Here is a 21263-nt window from a genome sequence, read left to right as displayed (position 1 = left end):
AAGATGAGCAGCTGAACCCTTCCCTCTGCACTCTCCAGGAACCCACTAAAATAACAAATTAATTTTTAATAAATATATATGTAGTGATCAATATAAATAGATATAAGTAGAGACAGGTAATAGATATAGACGATAGTATAAATGGATGTCAATGGATAGCACACAGAGATTACACAGAGGTATAGACGCTAGTGTAGATAGGATGGACGGATACATAGATTAGATACCTGGATGAGTAGAGATGGATATTCATGAGAATACAGAAAATAGAGAGGAAACAATGGTAACAAAACTTCGAAAGCTAAAAAGCAGATAGAGAAATAGTCAAGCAGACCCAAGAAAACTGTCTTAAGCCAGTAGAGGAAAAATTTGAGAACCAGTCTAGGAATTCCTAGTATCTGATATCATGAGAAGTGGAGAGAAACACGGAGCTGAAAACAGGAAGCCTGGTTGAAAGATGACTTTCAGAGTCCTTCACAGCCCACTCACTCCACTACCCAACTCCTTAGGCAGGCAGCAGCCTCTTCCTTCCCTGTGGCTGAAGCCTGGAGGTTCGTTTTCTGCAAAGGCAGAGGTCTCTGATCTGAGGGATGCCAAGCACATCTGAGAGTGAAGCTTCCAAAGTGAAAAGTTTCTCCCTAAATATAGAAGCTCATGCCTTTACCTCTCCTCCTGATTTCCTAATGCTGGCTGTGAACCCTAGTTATCCTCCAGGCGAGAGGATGGAAGATTCTGCTCTGGGGACTTGGACCAACTCAAAACAGGAGACTTTAAGATAGTGACTTGTGGAGGGCCCCAATAAAGCAATGCAGCTAGATCACTTCATAGGGAGGACCGAAGCTGACAGGTCTCTCCCAGGTACAGGAACCTCCAACAAGAATTTTAGTGTCCCATTTTTAAATCTGAGCAGACAGCCAAGGATCACCAGACCTCTGAAGAAGGCCTCTAACAGCAATAATGGTAAAGTCCAAAACAAACTCAAACAAAATTTATAGGAAAGAGACACTGTAAAGAGAGATGAGCTGGGTACAGTGGCTCACACCTGTAATCCCAGCACTTTGGGAGGCCAAGATGGGCAGATCACAACGTCAGGAGTTTGAGGCCAACCTGACCAACAGGGTGAAACTCCATCTCTAATGAAAAAAAAAGAGAGAGATGAAACTTCAACAAATGGCCATTAATATACCCAAAGAGATAAAACACTATATCCATAAAATTGGAACAGGATGGTAATTTTAAACATTCAGGTTACAAAGGAGCTCTTAGAAATTAAAAATATGATAACAGAAGCAAAAATCTCAAATTGAAAGACAGTTGAGACACCCTCCCACAAGATCGAGGAAAAAAAAGACAAAAGAGATTAAAAATAAGAGAAAGCAGAAGATATGGAGGATCTGTACAAGAAAGATAATGATGAACAAAAAGAGGAGGCAGTCAGCAAAGAAACAAGGCAGGAAGCTTCCCCAGAACCAAGGAGCACAGGTTTCAGACCAAACAGGCCCACTAAGTGACGAGAACAACAAAAGAAAAAGACCTACTTCAAGACACACTGTTGTGATATTCAGAGCCTACCACACAGAGAAGCCCTCCAAGCTGCCAAGGAGAATGTCTGGGCTTTAGGATCAGGAATCAAAATAGTACCAGACTTTTCAGGAGCAATAATTTAAGCTAGAGGAAAATAGAGTAGTCCAGGCACGGTGGCTCACACCTGTAATCCCAGCGCTTTGGGAGGCTGAGGCAGGTGGATCATGAGGTCAGGAGTTCAAGACCAGCCTGACCAACATGGAGAAACCCCCTCTCTACTAAAGATGTGAAAAATCAGCCAGGTGTGATGGCACACACCTGCAATCCCAGCTACGTGGGAGGCTGGGGCAGGAGAATTGCTTGAACCCGGGAGGCAGAGGTTGCAGTGAGCTGAGATCATGCCATTGCACTCCAGCCTAGACAACAGGGTGAGACTCCATCTCAAAAGAAAAAAAGAAAAGAAAATAGAGTAATACTCAGAATTCCAAGATGTAAAAATGATTTTAAGCCAAGAATTCACTTCCCAGCAAAGCTATCAATTAAATGGGAAAAGATTTGTTTTTAGACATGACATTTCATAAAATTTACAAAGCCTTTTCTGGGGCGGGAGACAACATGTCTGCAAGAAGATGAAATTGATAGAAGAGCTGATGTGTTTGGACATCTTGAAGAGAATATTACGTAAATAAGGGAGAATTTGAGGCTGAATCAGTACATTAATAACAGCAACTACAAAGTCATTTAGGAAAAGAAAAATCATAATGTATCACTTGTCTCAGCAAAGTATGACATTGAACATAGTCCCAATACCACCGGCAGTGAATACTGATGTGAAATTAAGCTAGTTCTTAGGCAGGAGGGGTTGGGGGTTGGAGTGTGCATCAGTGTGGTGGAGTAGGGAGAAGTAACTACCACGCACCACGGTGAGAGGCCGGTCAATAATGCCTAATGCCGAAAAATCAAGAGCTGTCAAGACAAACGTGTTCTTAGAGTTGTAGACATTGCAAGAGGCTGCATGTGGGACCAGAATTGCTGTTTCTCTATGCAGGTCTTGGAAACTATTGGGCTCCTTAAAGTACGCACCCTATACAACTTTGATCCAAAGTAAAACTAAAACAAAAGAGGAAATAAAATGGATATTAGATGAACTAGACGGACGGTGGGGGTGGGTATACTACTCTACAGATGCCCATAGGAAACAGTCAATATCAGAGGGAGCAGTTCAAGAAAGAGCCAGAAGGGGACGAAGAGGAGGCAGGACTGGGACAGAGCCCAGCTGAAGCCTTAGGTTAGAACTGTCCAATAGAGGTAGAATGGGAGCCACGAATGGCTTGTAGATTATTATAATTTGTCCCACAGAGACACACAGATCATTATAAATGTTCTAGTAGCCATATTTAAAGAGTAAACAGGTAAAACGAGTATTTTTGGTTTTGTTTTGTTTGAGACAGACTCTTGCCCTGTAGCCCAGGCTGGAGTGCAGCGGTGCAATCTCCGCTCACTACAACCTCTACCTCCTGGCTCAAGTGATTCTCCTGCCTCTACCTCCCAGGTAGCTGGGATCACAGGCACCCACCGCCACGCGCCGCTAACTTTTGTATTTTTAGTAGACACGGGCTTCGCCTCAAGGAATCCACCCACCTCAGCCTCCCGAAGTTCTGGGATTACAGGCGTGAGCCACGTGCAGAAACAAGTTTTAATACTAAAGTTTTAATATTTTAAAGAAACAAGTTTTAATACTAAATTTGATTTAACTCAGGATAACCAACACGCTGCCATTTCAATAATGCAGTCAGTATCAAAATTATGAAAGAGCAGGGATGCAGGGGGAAAGGTCCCAACACGGCCTTCCTTCTGCAACCCCGTACAGTGACCAGCTTCATTACTCATGCTCAGTCCCCCTGCCTTTCCACCCAGCCTGCACACCTCCTCTGGGCAGCATGCCTGCGTGCTCGGGGTCAGAAGGAGCACCTTTCCCCCTGCATCCCTGCGCTTTGCTGCGGCTCTCACGCGGCAGCTTGGTCCGTCCTTGACTCCACCCTAGACAGTGTAGAAGTACTCAGCTAGGAGCCCCGGAGAGGGAGCCCCGCAGGCCCTGACCGGGGAAGGCTTGGTCTGGCAAGGGAGCGGCGGGGACCAGCACCTGCACCCTAGGAAGGGGGTGGCCCCGGGGCCCTGTCTGGGAGTCTGCCCCCTCTGCCCGGGGCTTTATGGAGCAGCAGGGCTGCCGGCGACGCGTAACGCTGTTCCCCGCAGGCCATAGCCAGCCACATGCATCTCAAGTGCAAGTGCCACGGGCTGTCGGGCAGCTGCGAGGTGAAGACGTGCTGGTGGTCGCAGCCCGACTTCCGCGCCGTCGGCGACCTCCTCAAGGACAAGTACGACAGCGCCTCGGAGATGGTGGTGGAGAAGCACCGGGAGTCGCGCGGCTGGGTGGAGACGCTGCGGCCGCGCTACAGCTACTTCAAGGCGCCCACGGAGCGCGACCTGGTCTACTACGAGGCCTCGCCCAACTTCTGCGAGCCCAACCCCGAGACGGGCTCCTTCGGCACGCGCGACCGCACCTGCAACGTCAGCTCGCACGGCATCGACGGCTGCGACCTGCTGTGCTGCGGCCGCGGCCACAACGCGCGCGCGGAGCGGCGCCGGGAGAAGTGCCGCTGCGTGTTCCACTGGTGCTGCTACGTCAGCTGCCAGGAGTGCACGCGCGTGTACGACGTGCACACCTGCAAGTAGGCGGTGCCGCGCCAGCCCTGGACCGTGCGGGCGGGCGCTGCCTGCGGTGGGCTTTTCCCTGGGCGGAGCCGGACTCCCACCAGGCGGGACCGGGCAGGGCTCCTCCCTGGGGCGGCGCTCCTCCCTGGGGCAGGGCTCCTCCCCGGGGGTGGCACTCCTCCCTGGGGGCGGTACTTCTCCCTGGGGCAGGGCTCCTCCCCGGGGACGGTACTCCTCCCTGGGGGCGACACTCCTCCCTGGGGGTGGCACTCCTCCCTGGGGCAGGGCTCCTCCCTGGGGGCGGTACTCCTCCCTGGGGCAGGGCTCCTCCCTGGGGCGGTGCTTCTCCCCGGGGGCGGTACTCCTCCCTGGGGGCAGTACTTCTCCCTGAGGTAGGGCTCCTCCCCGGGGGCGGTGCTCCTCCCTGGGGGTGGCACTCCTCCCTGGGGGCGGTACTTCTCCCTGGGGCAGGGCTCCTCCCTGGGGGTGGGGCTCCTCCCTGGGGGTGGGGCTCCTCCCTGGGTGCTCCTCCCTGGGGGCTGGGCTTCTCCTGAAGGAGGTGGAGCTCCAGGATGGGGCGGGGCTCTGCATAGGCTTCTCCCTGGGGTCGGACTTCTCCTGAAGCAGGTGGAGCTCCAGGATGGAGCGGGGCTCTGCATAGGCTTCTCCCTGGGGTGGGGCTTCTCCGGGTTGGGGGGGAACACGGCTTCTCCCGCGGGGACAAGGCACCTCCCATTGGGGCTTGGCTCTTGGTGGGCGGGGCACTAGGTAGGCTTCTGAAGGAGGCGGGGCTCTGGGATAGGCTCCTCCCTGGGGGCGGAACTCTTCCATGGGAGCAGCGTTCCATGGTGGGCGGGACTCCTGTCCGGATGGGGCTCCTGACCAGGGCGCGGCCCGTTCCACGCGGACTGTGACTCTGGGTGGGCGTGGCCTGCATAGGCTCTTCCCTGTGGATGGGGCTCCGGGACGAGGCTCCGATGGGGGCGGAGCTTCCCTCCGCGGGTGCGACTCTTCCCTGGGAGCCGCCGTCTTGATTAAGGCGTGACTACTGCAGGACCCCGGGCTCCAGAGCAGAGAATTCAGCCCACCAGCCCCCTTCTCCGCAACCCGCTGTGAGGTTCCATCCACCCCTGTGTTGAGCCGGGAATGTTCCATGGAGAGAGTCAGGTCCCCGGCCCGTGCCTCTGAGATCCGAGGGCCCCTCTCCAAGCGCCTGGCTTTGGAATGCTAACGGCGCGCGGAGGCCTGTGCCACCCCATCGTCAGCCTGGGGTTTGACCACCCCCCGACCAGGAGCCCTACCAGGGATAGACTGCAGCGTCCCCCCGCCAGCCCCCAACCCCAAGACCAAGCTCAGTCCTGGGAGAGGACAGGGGCTTCGTGGAGTCAAGTGATCGAGGCCCTCTCACAGAGGCCGCCCTGCCCGGCCTCCCACGCCGCGGGCCCTCCTCCCAGGGAGCCGGCCTGCTGCGCCCCAGGTCCCGACCGGCTCTGCGCTGCTCAGCTGCGCCCCCTTCTTTGCAGCTGCCCGGCTCCTCCTCGCTGCCCTCGGGTCTCCCCGCCTGCACTCCATCCAGCTACAGGAGAGATCGAAGCCTCCGGTCCCATCCCTCCCTTTCCTCCGTCTGTCCACAGCCCCCCAGGCTGCCCAGAGCTGTTGGTCTCATTTCGGGGCTGCTCGGGAGGTTTGGGGGTATCAACCCCTCACTGTGCTGCTCGCGAAGGTCCCACAGCCCTGAGATGGACTGACCTCCTTCCCGGCCCCTGTGGCAGGACTGGAGCAAAGGTCCGCTTTGCTGGAGCCAATGGCCCGGTCCCTCCTGATGCATCCAGAATGAATGGGAGGCCGCGGAACCCAACCGGCCCATATCCCTGGCCTCCCTATGGCCAGCGCCCCTCAGCCTCTGCCACTGTGAACCGGCTCCCACCCTCAAGGTGCCGGGAGGAGACGCGACCAGGTGGGGCGCCCCAAGAGCCCAGAAGAGGGGACGCCGTCATCCTCTGCCTCAGATTCTGCGTTTTTGGTTGTAATGTATCTGATGCTGCTATATCCACTGTCCACTGGAGTTAGATGAATAGATGTGTTGTGTTTTGGGGTTTTTTTCTTTTCTTTCTATGAAAGAAATTTAGTCATAGCTTGAGAGTTTCAAAGAACGGGAAAAGTGAAAAAAGAGGAACCAGCCAGCAAGGCTGTGGTCTAGGCTGGATTTTTGGTGGTGGGTCAGCATGGTGTTGAGAAAGTAGAGAAGATGCCCACTCAGGGGCTCAGGGCCTGGGTCTGGGGCAGGGGGAGGCCCCGGGGCCATGATGAGCAGGGGACCTCCACAGCTGGAAGCCCAAGGAGAAGGAATAAGAATAGCCAAGCCGAGGAAATGAGGGAACGGCCGTCGGCACCAAGGCCTGGAACAGGGTAAAGCCTCTGATGGCGAGAGCAGCAGGCACCTGAGGCCCCAGGTGGGCAGCCCGAAGGGGAGGGGCTTGGCCGAGTCCCACCCCCAGGTGGGCAGCCCGAAGGGGAGGGGCTTGACCGAGTCCCACCCCCAGGTGGGCAGCCCGAAGGGGAGGGGCTTGGCCGAGCCCCAGCGAGTCAGTAGTGCAGCGGGTCACCCACCATCTCCCCTCCCGCAGAGCCCGCAATCACTCAGCTGACACCACAGCACCAGCTACGGATGTGCCCCCAACTCTCTGGGTTTGAGGACAGTGGCCTGGTAGCTGGTAGCCTCTAAGTGTGGGGTCCGCTGGATCCCAGCAGAACCTTGGAATGGGGCTGGCCATCAGGCGTTCCTCCAGAATCCTCACCTCCTGGGCTGTGCACAGGGGCGGCCCTGCTGTGGGACCCCATCTCCTTTCCCCAGCTGAGGAAGGCAGAAAGAGCCCCTGGAACAGGCGAGCTATCCAGCCCATGGGAGCCCTCACGTGACCTCACTAGGGGTGCTAGGTGCCCCTCCGGAAACAGGCAGCAGGGGCCCGAGGCCTGTCTCAAGGCCATGCCTTCCCCGTCCCAGCCCCACCCAGGATCTCTGCTCCACTCTCTGCCCTCCCATGCCTGCCTGGTCCTTGTGCCCACCTCTGGGCCCTGCCTGGATGCCCAGCCAGACCCTCAAGGCAGTGAATGCCAAGGGAAGAAGCCATGGAGGCGGGGAGGCCAAGAGCAGCCAGCGCACCTGCTTGAGGGCTGGGCCCAGCACAGCCTCCATGCTCAGGCCATTTGCATGCCTCCAGTGGGGAGACAGGCCTGTAAGAACAGGAGGGGCTGGCCGTCCCCCGGATGCCCTGTGGTAAGAAGGGGGGTCAAAGTGGCCCCAGGAGTGGGGCAGGTGCACCAGCATCCTAGGCCTGGATGCCATAGGAACACAACCCCCGGGTCCCAAGAGCCAGAGAAGGGCCAGCCTTGGGCAGGGGCAGGACCCCTCCAGCGGAGGCACCTGCCATCCCAGCCCCCGAGGGCACAGGGCCAGGGCATGCAGCTCAGGCTGGGCAGAGGGGCCTGAGGGACTGCTGACCTCCCTCCCCACACCCTGGCCCCAGGCACCCACACAGCTAGCCAGCAGGATACCCTCTCTAGACCACACCGGGCCTGGCCGCCCTCTCTAGGTGCCATTTGCAAGCTAGTGCCCTTGCTCCTGGCTTTTGTGATGGGTCCACCGGAAGCCTGGCCTTCCCAAACCTGCGCCCTCACTCCCCTCTCCCCGGGTCCCCATGGTCCTGTGCCCCATCCACCTCCCTGAGGCTATAGGTCCAGTCCAGCCCCCACAAGGGCCCTGCTCCTCTCTGCCCCAGGTCCGGTCTGTCCACCCACTCAATGCCCAGGGCCTCCTCACGGTGCGGGCTCAGCGAGGCCACACAGCACCCGCAGAACAGGAGAGCATACGGCCCTCTGCCAAGAGAGACCTGCTGGCTACACAGAACTCCCACCCAGGCCTGGCCACTGCGAAACCCCTGCCCACGGCAGCCACGCAGAGCCTCATGAAGCAGAGGCCCCTGCCCCAGGACAGTCAAGGAGGCCAGGCCCAGGAGGGACTGAGGGCTGAAGCGTGGCTGCTGGGGGCGACTGGGGGAAGGGGTGCTTCTCCAGAGCAGCCAGGAGAGCACAGAGCTGCCAGGGCCTGTGAGGGCCACGGTGGGAGGGACCTGGTCCAGGGCTCTGGAGGCCCAGCACCCCTTCCGCTCGTATCCCCAAACCCTGCATCAGCCTCCGTGCACCCCCGAGGTCTGGTGGGCACCACAGTATCAGTCCCAGCCACGGCTTCACTGGCTGGGACTGTGAGGCCCATCCCAGACGGGTCGCCCACTGCTCCAGGCGGCCCTGACCCTCCACAGGCAGGGCCACTGGAATTCCTCAGTGGGCCCCAGGGGCCGCTGTGCTGCCGTCTACCTGAGGGAGCCAGTGACTAAGGGCGCTGGACCCCTGTCCCCCGTGGCGCTTCACCAGTGGGGGCACCCCAAGCCTGCTCAACTCGCCAGGCCTTCCTGAGCAATGGGGTCAGTCCTCAGGGGAGGGCGGCGCCCCACAGGAGCCCCTGGTCAGCTCCAGCCCATGGACACAGTGCCTCTAAGTCGGGACCCAGGGCAGAGCCACCCTAATTGGCACCTACTGGGCCCCAGTGCTGGGGGCATTGCAGATGAAAGACTTGGGAGGCGACTGGGCAGGCAAAGGGCGCTAGAGCGTGGGCACAGCTGCCGGGGCACAGGGACCTGAGGACTCAGCGTAGGCCGGGGCAGGACCCCACACCCAGATCCTGGCCAGGGCCACCTAGGGGCTTGAAGCTGAGGTCAGCAGAGAGGTCCCCAGCACCCAGGCTCTGTCTCCACGGCTGAGGCTCAGAGGGGACAGTGCTGGACACGCAGGCTGCCGGAGCCTCGGGGGTACCTGGGTGCAGGTCCCAAGGTTTCCTTGCAGGCCTGGTGTGAAGGACCACCGTGAAGATGGTCTCAGCTGTCCCCATCCACACTGTGGCCTAGCACAGACAGAGGGCAGACCCCACAAGGGGTCCTGGATGTGCCTCCGAGGAATGGGGACGCACTGGTCTGCAGCCCCTGGGGCCATACGACACAGCCTAGTTTACAGGCGAGGGGGGCTGGGAGGTAAAACCTTCAACTCACCCTGCTTAGGAGCGAGCCCCACCCATGCCTGGGCCTCAGTTTCCCTTCTATGCAAAAGACAGTGAGCCAAGGGAGGTCTTCCCTCCCAAGGGCCTGCCGGCCTGGGCTGCTGCACCTGGTACACGTTCTCCCTCACCTGCCAAGGGCGGGCATCACCCCAGGAGCCCCAGCTCCAGCCCCCAGAGCCTGCAGCCCTCCCGGCCAGCCTCAGAAGCCACCCCCCAGGGCGTTTACAGCCCATCCTGCCCACCCGCAGGCAGAGGGAGGAAATGCGCCTGGTGGGCCTGTTCACAGGTAGTTGAGACAGGACAGGAATAACCATATAAAAGGCCCGGAGGTGGTGGGGCCCCACCCCACCAGGGCGCCTCGCCCAGCCCGCTGCACATCTCACCCTCCGAGCTTTGAAGTCCTGGAGGGGTGTGGCTGGCCCCCGACCTTGGGCACCCCCCACACACTCCCCCTCTCTCTGACACTCCTCTCTGACACCTCCTTTCAGGATCCTGGGGCCTCAGTTTCCTCCCTTCAAGGAGGAGCCTGGAGGCTGCCAGCCAGCCTGGCCTACTGCAGTAGGCAGGTGCAAGGCCAGCTCCGGGTCCCCGTGCCCGACACGAGGTGGGGGTGAGGCCCCACTTACTGACTGCCCGATGCGGGTCCCCAGCGCTGAGCCTGGGCTGGGTGTGCCCCGGGGCCCTGCTGGCCCTGGCCCTTATCCTGGCCCCGTCGTGGGTCCTCGATGGGCCCTGCTGGGTGGGTGGGGGCCTGAGAGGTTCATCAGTAGAGATGGCCCTCCCTCTCAACCGGGTTCCACACCCAGCCTAGGCCCCGTAGTGTGGGCCTGGCGTCACCATCCTCCGGTGCGTGGGAGAGGAGAGGGCAGAGGGCAGGACCCCTGACCAAGGTCTGGGCTTGTCAGTTCCCAGGAGCGCAGCTGCTGCCGCGGGAGTTGACACAGCCCAAAAGATGGCCTCAGCTCAGGGGCTGCCCGTCCTCTCCCAGGTTGGAGTGGAGTCTGTCACGGCCTCCAGGGAACTCCAGGACGCAGGCTGAGCAGCCAGGAAGGAATTCAGGGTTTCCCCAGAGTCCCTGGGGTTGTCCTCAAGAAGGAACCTTCTAGAAGTGTATTGCTGGGGGAAGGCGAGGCCTGGGGGACACCACTGAAGCGGAAAAGAAGCCTGGACTTGGGGGTGCCACAGCCCAGACACCCCCTCCAATGACCAGGGCATTGCAGAGATGGTGTCAGGCCCAGCTTGCCATCCAGGCCTCGATATGCCTGTCTGCATATGGGGTGGATTGTCTGAGACATCGTCAGGCCCTGAGCCCTGAGCCCTGGCAAGGCTGCCCTGGGCTCGAGTGCCCCGAGAAGGTGACCCTGTAGCCGCATTCCCTGGAGTCTTCCTCTAGCTTGGCCCTCAAGGATGTTTCAGCTGGATGGGTACTTTTGCCCTTTTCCCTGCAGATAGCACCAGGAATTACAGTCAGGGCCATGCACTCAGAGCCTGGCATCAGTAGAGCGGGGGACCCAGGTCGCTAAGCCCAGGGTGGGGCTCAGTAGGTGGACTGTCCGCCCTCCGCTGAAGGCTGGAGTGAGAAACCATGAGAGAAAGTCCACGGGGAGGGCCAGAGAGGGAACCCCTGGGATGCTGAGCCAGCTTCTGCCCTCTGCCAGGCTCTGCCCCTGCCCTTCTACCTGCACCTTGCCCTTCCTAGGCTACCAGCAGAGGGTAGAGGAGGTTGGAACATCCTGGGCTGCCGGCCCAGGTAGGACAAGCACGGACCCTCAGCCTGGACTGAGCTGGGGATGTGCCCCACCCTGGGGTATGAGAAGACATACCTGCCCTGGGGTCTGGGAGACCCAGTCTCACCCGGGGTCCTGGCAGTAGCAGCCCCAGGCATCGCCCTGGGATGAGCCCTAGTTCCCTCTCCCCTACAGCTGTGCCACTGCCCTCACAGGCCCCAGCCCCTCCCCTAGACAGCTCAGCCCTCTTTCCCGGTCTCCTCCCCTCACGGATCCCCCTTTCTGCCTCTGAACCCCTCAGGATGGATGCCTCAGGACGGGGCACTGAGGTCCTGCCGGAGTCCTGAGTGGGTCTGGAGCCCTGGGTCCCAGGAGTGTGACCTGGAGCAACTGCCATGGTTTGGGGGACCAGGTCAGTGTTCCGCAGAACTGGGCTGCTGTCAGTGGCTGCCTTCAGGATTATCTGGGAGGGCTTCCAGGAGGAGCTGAGCATGGGGACGCTTCCTAGGGCTTCAACATCCTCCTGTAATTCTAAGATTGCATCACTGCGGATGCCATGGAAAAAGTGGGCCCCCTTGGCAGCAGGGGCGCTCTCGGAAGGGGCCCCGCTGAAGCCTGGGAGCCACCACCCGCCTGCCTGCCGGGACGGGACGGGAGCTCAGCAGAAGGTGCTAATTGCTGTTTAGCTCCAGGCTGACTCCTTGCTCTCTTTTTGTCTCTCTCTCTTATTTTTTTTTTTTTATTTGAGCCTCTAGAGCACACAGTAAACAGTCATTTGGCTCTCAGGGCCCTGCAAATTGGTGTTTATGGTGCGAAGATCAGGAGGACCTGTCCACCCAAACACAGGCTGGCTGGGAGGGAGGAGCAGGGGTGGGACACCCCACCCAGGCCCAGCTCAAGGGAGCCTCCTTCAGACCGAAGAGCCTGGTCAGACAAGCAGAGGACAGTGATTAACCCAAGAGAGCTTCTAGGAAGAGGCGAGGCATGGGCGGCAGAAAGACCGCCTCCACCATGCCTTCAGGTGCCCCTGGGGAGCCCTGCCCTCCAGGCCCAGCTGGGATCACAGCTTTCTGGCCAGGTCCCAGCCTGGGTCTCCTTCCAACAGCACACCTCTCCTACCCACCCAGTGGCCAGCTGAAGAGTAACAAACTGGAATGCCAAGGCCCAGCCTCTAGGCAGGAGCAGGAGACACGGAAGTCCAGGCGCAGGCACATGGGAAGGACGTGGGGCTGGGAAAGTGCGGCTGTTGCCCAGTCATTCAGGAACCTCAGGTGGGCAGACTGTGCCCCAGAGCCAGTCGCTGGGCTCCTGTCTTCTGCTGCCCAGACTCACCCCACCGAGAATACTGCAGGCAGGATAGTCCATAGGGGGATAGCGTAGGGGATAGTGTAGGGGTCACAGTGCTGTCGGGGTGCAGAGGCACTGTGCTGCGTGTCCGTGATGGTTTGTGTGCTCTGTGCCTTGCACTTCATGTGGGGATCCTGCAGACACGGAGTCGTGGTCACCCTCCCTCTTTCTGTGTCACTCGGCCTGCCTCAGGCGGAGGGTCAGCGGGCAGTCTGTTCCCCATTAGTGTGGGCATTTTCCTGGGCCGTGCTAACCGTAGGTGGTTCTGCTCAGGCCATCCTGGCCCAGTGCTGCCTAAAGGTGTGCAGCTGGCCACCACCCACTGGGAGTTGCTTCTTTGAGGGCTGGTCCAGGGTCAGGAAGGTTTGTCGTCTGCGTCTGTCCCCTCTTCTGCCACCTGGGTCTGATCAGCAGCCCCGCCTCTAAGACCTGAAGCCCATCCTGGCCCCTGGACATCGTGGCCTCCCCAGGCCCTCACGCCACCAGCCCGGTGTGGTCCCTGGCTCCAGGCTCCAGGCCATGTGCCTAGTCAGCAAACGGCAAGCGGGCCCCCGACCAGCCTCCAGCGTGGCTGCTGTGTGCACCTGCACGTCCGCTGCACCGGCGCGTTGGCTATTGAGACCTTTCCCAGCTGGTGCCAAGGGTTCATTTCTCTCCTGGATCACAAGCCCCCCTGCCTGCCAGGTGCACAGGGCCTCTTCCCACCACCTGCCTACTTACTCCAACTCTGCGGAGGCCTCTGGGTCTGGACTGCAGCCCTGAGAGGCCCAGATGGGTGCCCAGGCTCTGGGCGGGTGGCTGTCCTGTGGGCCACGGTGACACTCTGTCACCTCCTCATCTGTCACCTCCTCCCACTGGGGCAGAGTTCTGCCCTTCTCCTCCAACCACTGTCTCCCTCACTGCGGCCAAGCCCGGGGCATACGCTGGGAGGGCAGCGCTATGGCCCCCACCCGCCCTCCGTGCCAGCCTCCCTCACGGGGCCACCCACCCTCTGCATGCTCCTGCGCATCCAGAACTTTCCACGGCAGCCCTGGCCACTCCCTCCCTCCTGAGAAAGGGGTCCCCTGGTGTGAGTGTGCAACTGGGACTGCAGGTGATGGGCAGTGGAGCTGGAGAGGGCAGGGTCACCGCTCAGTGGCCTGGGAGCAGTAGACAGCACCCAGACCCCAGGGTGAGAGTTAGGAGCTGGCACAGGTAGGCTGGGGCAGGCCGGGGCGTTCTGGTGTCCCAGAGCCAGCCTTGCCCTCCCAGTGGGGACACTGGGGCCCGTCTGAAGTTCAGAGTGTCCGAGAGAGTCTCCTTTTCATTGAGGTTAGAGGGGCGCTCACTGAAGGACCCAGCCATGAGCAGGGTCCCTGCCCAGCCTGGCTCCAGGCTGCAGTGGCCGGCTTCGGGGGTGGAGGCCCCTGGGCATGGTTCTGCCCACCCCGGCAGCACAGGCCTTGGGCACAGGTGGGGCACAGGTGGGCGGGTGCTGGCAGCAGATGCTGGGGAGACAGCAATGCCTTCAGCTGGGCTTTTTAATTAACCTCAGCCGCCCCTCCTGAAGGGCCCCAATTAAGTGAAGAATGCGCCAGGCAGAGTGGGGTCAAGCTCAGGGCGGGTTTTAATGAAAGCTCCGTGGCCTGGGCAGGAGCGCCCCCGCCTGACCACCCGCTCCCTGGTTCTTGTGCCGGGGACCGCGCACCTTCTCCTCCCGCCTGTCAGGCCGCAGACCAGGCGGCCCCTCTTTGAGCCACCATCCCGGTGCTGGCGCAGTCCCACCGGACTGGCTGAGCGTCTATGGTGTGTCCACTGCAAAGGCAGACAGAAATCACACAATGAGTAACCAAGTCAGACGTGCAGACGCCAGGAAAGCAGGTGCGGTGAGGCACAGAGGGAGACAGAGAGGGCCGGGCCACCATGCTGGCGACAGGACCTGTGGGAGGTGGGCAGGGAGTACCCCTGGAGGGTGGGCCCTGGGGACAGGGGCAGCAGCCGGGCTGAGCAGCTGAGGGTCAGCCTGCGGAAGCCCACATGCAAGAAAGCGAGGGCAGACACGTCTCCCGAGAAGATGCAAACACTAGCAGCTACCCAGAAAGACGCTGCGATTCCTGAGTCCTTCAGGACATGCAGATCAAAACCACCGTGAGACCCCAGCTCACCCCGTCAGGATGGCAGCTATTAAAGAAATAAAAAAAGTGGCCGGATGCTTTGGCTCACGCCTATAATCCCAGCTACTCAGGAGGCTGAGGTGGGAGGATCGCTTGAGGCCAGGAATTTGAGACCAGCCTGGGCAACATAGTGAGACTCCGTCTGTACAAGAACGATAATAATTAGCCAGATGGTGGTGCGTGCCTACCCCCCAGGTACTCTAGAGGCTGAGGCGGGAGGATCACTTGAGCCCAGGAGGCGGAGGTTGTAGCAAGCCAAAATCACGCCACTGCACTCCAGCCCAGGTGACAGAGCAAGACCCTCTCTCTCAAAATATTTAATTTTTTTTTAAAAAAAGGTTAAAATGGTAAGTCCTATGTTATGGATATTTTAACACAGTTTTTTTTTTTTAAGACGTGGTTTCACCATGTTGGTCAGGCTGGTCTTGAACTCCCGACCTCAGGTAATCCGCCTGCCTTGGCCTCCAAAGAGCCACCATACCCGGCCAACCATGATGTTTAAAATGAGAAAAATTTGAGGACAGAGGGCTGTGGGTATGGGAGGCTTTCAGCTGCATCAGCAGAGCAGGAGCTGTGTGGGGCTTCTGAGCAGAGACTGACACCAGGGGCCTGGCTCCCCACAAGACCCCCACACCCCGCCTCACGCAGTGGGGTGTGCCCCAGGACCTCGAGCCACATATTCACGGATCCCAGCACCAGAGCCCTTGCGTCTGACAACAGGAGAACAGCAGCTGGGGAGGGCCAGCAGGCAGGCATGTGTGCCCGCCTCAGAGCCACCGGCTGTGCTCAGGGCAGCTTTGCATTAATTGCCACTGCAGGGCCAACATTCTCCACACCTGGCTTCCTTTAGAGACGCCTTGGGAGTGATGAACAAGAGAATCGAGGGTCTCTTCCAGGGTCACCATGAGCACTCTCCTCTGCCCCAACCAGGTCCCCCGCCAGCCTCGCCTCCTTCCCACAAACCTGAGCACCAACAAGCCTTGTGCTGGGGGCTCCCCTTAGTTCTTCTGGAGATTCAGGGTACAGCATGCCCAGGAAGGGAGTAATCTGATCCCAGCAGCCAGAGTCACTGTGGCAACAGGTGACATCAAAGTCCAGCAGCCCTGAGCCTCATACAGGACCCGACCTGCTGCCCAAGGTGGCCCAGGCAGGAGACACATGCCTGGCTGCATGGGTCAGGCGGCTGCCTACAGAAACCCATGAGCCTGAGGCCGTGTGGGCAGACACCGCATGCAGGGCTGCAGAGAGGGGTGTCGGAGGAACCTCAGTGCTTTTAGCACCAGATACTTGACTCTCCCAGCCTTGGCACCTGGCCTGAGGGAAGGAGGTACAGTGGCATCCTGGGGTGGCCACAGGAAGTCACCACAACCCAGGTGGCTCACAGCAGCAGGGAGTTACTTCCTCGCAGCCCTGCAGCCAGAAGCCCCACACTGAGGTGACCCAGGCTTACTCCCTCCAAAGGCTCTGGGGTGGACCCCACACAGCCTCCTCCAGCTCCTGGTGGCTCAAGCACCCCGGGTGTGTGGCCACACACTCCAGTCTCCGCCCTGTCCTCTCATGACCAGCTCGCCGTTTGTGCACCTCAGATCCCCCCTCTTTCTCTTAGGTGGTCCAGGGCTCACCCTAGTCCAGGATGGTCTCCACGTCACTCACAGAGGATGTCTGCCAAGAAGACCCTGGTCCCACAGAAGGTCCTGCTCCGAGGCTCCAGCTGGACGTGAAGCGGGGTGCCCAACCCACCCCGCCACAAAGCCTTTGAGGTAAACCCAGGCACTGACACCTCATCTGAGACCTTAGAGTGGAACCAGGTTGCCAGGAGCCCAGGGTCCTGCTTTCCAGAAGCTGTGAGAGGCCGTCTATGCGGACTGCTGTTTTAAACCATTAAGGTTTGCTGCAATTTGTCACCAAGCCTTGGAACCCAGATGGGGACCAACAGTTCCCCTCTCCCCAAACAAGATACGGGCCGTTCAGAACCCAGTGCCTCTGCTGTGGGCTGCTGTGTCCTCTGGGTCCTGTCTGCCCTATGCAGAACAAGATCCGTCCTCTCCCCAAACAAGATACGGGCTGTTCAGAACCCAGTGCCTCTGCTGCGGGCCGCTGTATCCTCTGGGTCCTGTCTGCCCTATGCAGAACAAGATCCGTTTGCTTTTCTTGTTCTTCTTTTGTTGGAGACAGTCTCACTGTCACCCAGGCTACAGTGCAGTGGCGTGATCAAGGCTCACTGCAGCCTCGAACTCCTGGCCTCAAGTGATCCTCCCACCTCAGCCTCCTGAGTAGCTGAGAATATACATCACGACACCTGGCTAAGTGTTTAATGTTCGGTAGAGACAGGGTCTCACTGCGTTGCCCATGCTGGTCTCAGATTCCTGAGCTCAAGCCATCCTCCTGTCTCAGACTCCCAAAGTGCTGGGATTACAGGCTGAGCCACCACTCCTGGCCACTTTTTAATGTCCTTCTCTGGAGTGGTGAAAAGGCCACCGCCCTACAGAAGTCCCCAATATCATTTTGAGACATTACTGCTCCGTGTAGCCCCCAAGCTGGGGGAGTCACACTCAGAGTGAGTCTGTGATGCATCCTGGGGACAAGGCCCCCAGCCAAGGTGTGCCTCTCCTGCTAGCCTCTGCCTGGAAACTTGGCAGGTGGAGAAGCCCTGAAAGAGAGGTGCAGACCCCAGCCCCTTAAAACCTGGAGGTAGGTCCCAAGAGAACAGCTTCACCCAGGGGGAGCCCGGCAGGTGCCTTCACAATGCGCCTCTCCCTCTCCCCATCCCTGGGGGCCCGGCCCCTTCCTCACTCCTGCCCCGCCGCCTCACGGGACATCACCCAGGGGTTGCCATGGTCCCATGCCCCAATCAGCCTCCTGCTGGTGTCCTTGTCACACCTCCAGGTGGCACCTCTCTTGCACCCACCTATGGGTCTCATCTAGATGAGACCCCTGCCCTTCACCCACACGGTCCTTTCCAAACAGGCTTACTCAGCTGTTCTCTAAGGACAGAGGGAAGCTCCGCAAAGTGTTCCTCACCAACACCTCTCCCACCTCTGACTTCCTACCACACAAGGCTCGCCCTAAACCAGCCTTACTTGGTGCCAACACCCCCCAGCAAGCACAGCCTCTCGTCAAGTCTGCTTAGCCTCCTGTGTGCCCACAGCAATGGCAGCTCACTGCCAAGGTGCTCCCACATCTGGAGCTGCAGCCTGTTCTGGGCTGGCTGCTGCCACTGGCCTGGCTGTGTCCCTTGCCATAGACACCCTGTCTGTCCTCCAGTCTCTGGTTGCCCCAGAGAGCGCTGACTCAAAAAGCCTCTAGCGTGAAGTAGCTCCATGCCTTCAGCCGTGTCTCCTGGAAGCCCTGGGCCAGGACCCAGTGCGTTCCAGGGCGCTGAGCTCAGACACAGGTCTCAGCAGTGGCGAGGAGATCCCAGGCAGGCCCCAAACCGTGGGGCAAGTCGCCCACGTGACAGAATCCCAGGTTCTGATGTCCAGCCTGGAAGGAGACTGGGAAGGCCCTCTCCCCCTCCCCCAGGACCCCCCTGGGGTCTCAAGGCTCAAATAGCCACGATCATGCCACTGCACTCCAGCCTGGGTGACAGAAGGAAGGAGGGAGGGAGAGTGGGAAGGTACTAGGGTGGGGAGTTGGCAGGCAGACAACTTGTCAAAGTCCCACAGGAAGGGAGTGTCTAAAAGTAGGTAGAGGCCCACAGTCAGGGTCACTGAGTCCAGGACAGGGCAAAGTCACGTATGCAGGCAGGGAGCACTCTAGGCAAAGCAGGGCCTCAGCAATGCCGAAGACAAATGATGCACGGGCCGGAGAAACGGCACCATCAGCCACCTTCAGACTCGTGGCATGGCACTTTGGGGGTGCCGGGTGTTTTGTTACCCTCATGGGGGCAGGGGATCGGTGCGGGTGTCCAGAGTCAGAACTTCTTTTATTTTTTATTTTTTTTATTTTAGAACCTCTTTTGTGATTAGCATCTGAAACGCTAAGAGCAGACCATCTCTGTGATTTCAGTTGACAAGAGTACAAACAGTATTTCCGGCAGGGCAGAGTGGTGCCCCTGCACTGCCAGCACCTTGGGAGGCCGGGTTAGACGGTCACTTAATCCCAGGAGTTCAAGGCCAGCCCAAGCAATAAAGGAATACCTTGTCTTTAAAAAATTAAAATAAAAAGAAAAGAAAAAAAATCTTTACAGATTTCATGCAACAGCTCTGAGATGAGAAGGTCTGAGATTTCAGCAACAAAAGCCACACGTCTTGCTGATACTTTCTGGGGGTGCTGCTTGCACTGAAGATGGGAGGAAATGCTCGATGTCACTCAGGAGTGAAGAGAAGCCAGGATGTGCTTTTCTGCAACCCCACCCCAAGGTGCTCACCTCACCGGCTCCCCACTTGTCCATCCGGGAACAAGGGGCTGGAATGCCCCGAGGAGCCAGCCTGCCTGGGAAAACAAGGTCCCCGAGAGCTAGGCCAAGGAAGGGGTATGCGCAGCTCTGGGCTTCCATTTGAGGGACAGAGGGCTGGCGTGAGATGGGGAAACTGAGGCCGAAGTGAGTATAAGGGGAAACAGGTGACGCTTCAAAAGGACCAGAAGTCAGAGGACTATGAGCTTGCTCCCTGGAGTTCACAGAACTCAACTGTAATCTCCTAAGTCGCTGTGTAGTGCAAGCAAGCCCGCGGGCCCCACCACTGGCCACTGGGTTCCCCAATGACCCCAGACCCCAGCCCAGGCCCAGAAAGCAGGGCAGGGCCGGGCCACCCCGCGAGGGAGGGCCTCTTCCAGGCCCACGCAGTCAGAACAGCCATAATAATTCCTGTGGCATGCTCGAGGTGTGACCGGCCAGCGGGCAGGCTTTGGGTAGGGGTCCGGGTGAGAAGGAAACAGGGCTGGGCAGAGGGGAGGGCAGGGTCCTCTCCTCACCCCACCACCAGAGAAGTCTTGAAGGGCTGAGTTCTTCCTGCCACGGGTCTTGGCGGTTGAGTGCTGGGACTGAGCCCTGAGTGTGAGGAGGAAGTAGACTCTGGTGGAGGCAGCGCCACCCCGCAGGACACCCAGGCATTCTGCAGTGTGATTCTCCAGCTCTAGCCCGCTGAGTCTCCCAACAGAGAGGGAGGCAGAGCAACCACGTGGAAGACAGAGTGGGGCAGGAAATCCCAGAAAGGTGCACTCTGCCCATCTGTCCCTCCAGCCACCTTCCCTAGAAGGCCAGCCCATTCCGTTGCTGGCATCCCTGTCTCTGAACTGGTTCTCAGGTGCAGCCACCCTCAGAGGAGAGAAGCCCAGCCCCTAACCCTGACTGACAGCAGAGGCGGCCAGGAAGGCTAGAGGGTCCCTGTCTAGCCTGGCCCCCAGCCAGCTCATCCCGCCCCTCTTGGCTGAACCTCATGTGATCCCAGGGAACTCTGAGGAGAAAGAAAGGGATCCTCACAACCTAGGCAGCGTCGGGGGAGCACCAGGGCCTCAATTTCCCCAAGAACTCACTGCCTGACACTTCTTAGCTCCCTAGCGGGTCCCCTTCTAGGGACAGAAATCTGGGTGTGATGACCTGGGCTGCCCTGCACCTGTCTGGCCTGAAGACATCACCTTTGCCTGGGTGGTGGTGGGGAGGCCAAGCCAGGAGCACAGAATCAGCAGGAAGGGACTTTTTATTATTATTATTTTCAGGCAGGGTGTCACTCTGTCACCCAGGCTGGAGTGCAGTGGCACAGTCCTAGGTCACTACAACCTTGAACTCCTGGGCCCAAGTGATCCTCCTGCCTCAGCTTCCCAAGTAGTTGGGACTACAGGTGCATGTCACCATACCTGACTCTCTTTGTAAAATTTTTGCAGAGATGGGGTCTCATTATATTGCCCAGGCTAGGAAAGGTACATTTCTTAACCCTAGGGCTGGGTATACGGGAATCCATTTATTTACTTTTTAAACTGTGCATGTATCTGACATACACTCCTGTCTGTATTTTTTCACATTAAAAAAATATATATATTTTAAAGGGGCCAGGCACAGTGGCTCACACCAGTAATCCCAGCACTTTGGGAGGCCGATGTGGGTGGATCACCCGAGGTTAGGAGTTTGAGACCAGCCATGGCCAACATGGCCCCATCTCTACTAGAAATACAAAAATTAGCTAGGCATAGGGGCAGGCGCCTGTAATCCCAGCTACTCCAGAGGCTGAGGCAGGAGAATTGCTTGAACCCGGGAGGTAGAGGTTGCAGTGAGCCAAGATCATGTCACTGCACTCCAGCCTGGGCAACAAAGCAAGACTCCATCCCCCCCACCCAAAAAAAGGGGGGAGGTAGGCTCTGGTTCTCACAATCCCCTCAGTAGCACTGGAGCCATCCCTGGCCACCCTCTGCCAGCAGAGAACCAAAGCCCAGGCTGGGGTCCCCTCAGCCCTAAAGCGGCCATAACCACATGTAACCCCCATGAAATGTCTACACGTGGCCCAGTTCTGGCTGAGCAGGGAGAGGCCGCACAACCAGAAGGCCCCAGAGGCATCCACATCCCTCCCTGGGGCTTTCCATGAGCACCTGAGATGCCTACAGGGCGGGAGAGAGATGTCCTTCCTCTAAACAGACAACTCTGCTGCAGCTTCACAGAGCTGAGACTTCAGATGGGAGCCCCAGCAGAGAAAAGGACTGAATTTTGGGGGCAGGAGGGTCACCGCTTCTGGGGACCTTTGCAGCCACCGCAGG

At 58.8% G+C, this 21263-nt stretch overlaps 1 protein-coding gene across 1 annotated transcript in view; it reads left to right on the top strand.

Moving 5' to 3' along the window:
- WNT3A (Wnt family member 3A) overlaps positions 1–4260 on the top strand; it is a 56313-nt gene extending 52053 nt beyond the window's left edge. The window contains exon 4 of the mRNA XM_012472651.2: positions 3781–4260. Within this exon, the coding sequence (XP_012328074.1) occupies positions 3781–4260 (480 nt within the window). The remainder of the gene's footprint in view (positions 1–3780) is intronic.
- The last annotated feature ends 17003 nt before the right edge of the window (positions 4261–21263 follow it).

The sequence above is a fragment of the Aotus nancymaae genome, unplaced genomic scaffold, assembly GCF_030222135.1.
Source record: "Aotus nancymaae isolate 86718 unplaced genomic scaffold, 86718_ANA_hifiasm-v0.15.2.pri h1tg000032l_0, whole genome shotgun sequence".
Taxonomy (NCBI): domain Eukaryota; kingdom Metazoa; phylum Chordata; class Mammalia; order Primates; family Aotidae; genus Aotus; species Aotus nancymaae.
The sequence above is the reverse complement of the archived record's forward strand: the minus strand, read 5'-3'. Positions and strand labels throughout refer to the sequence as shown.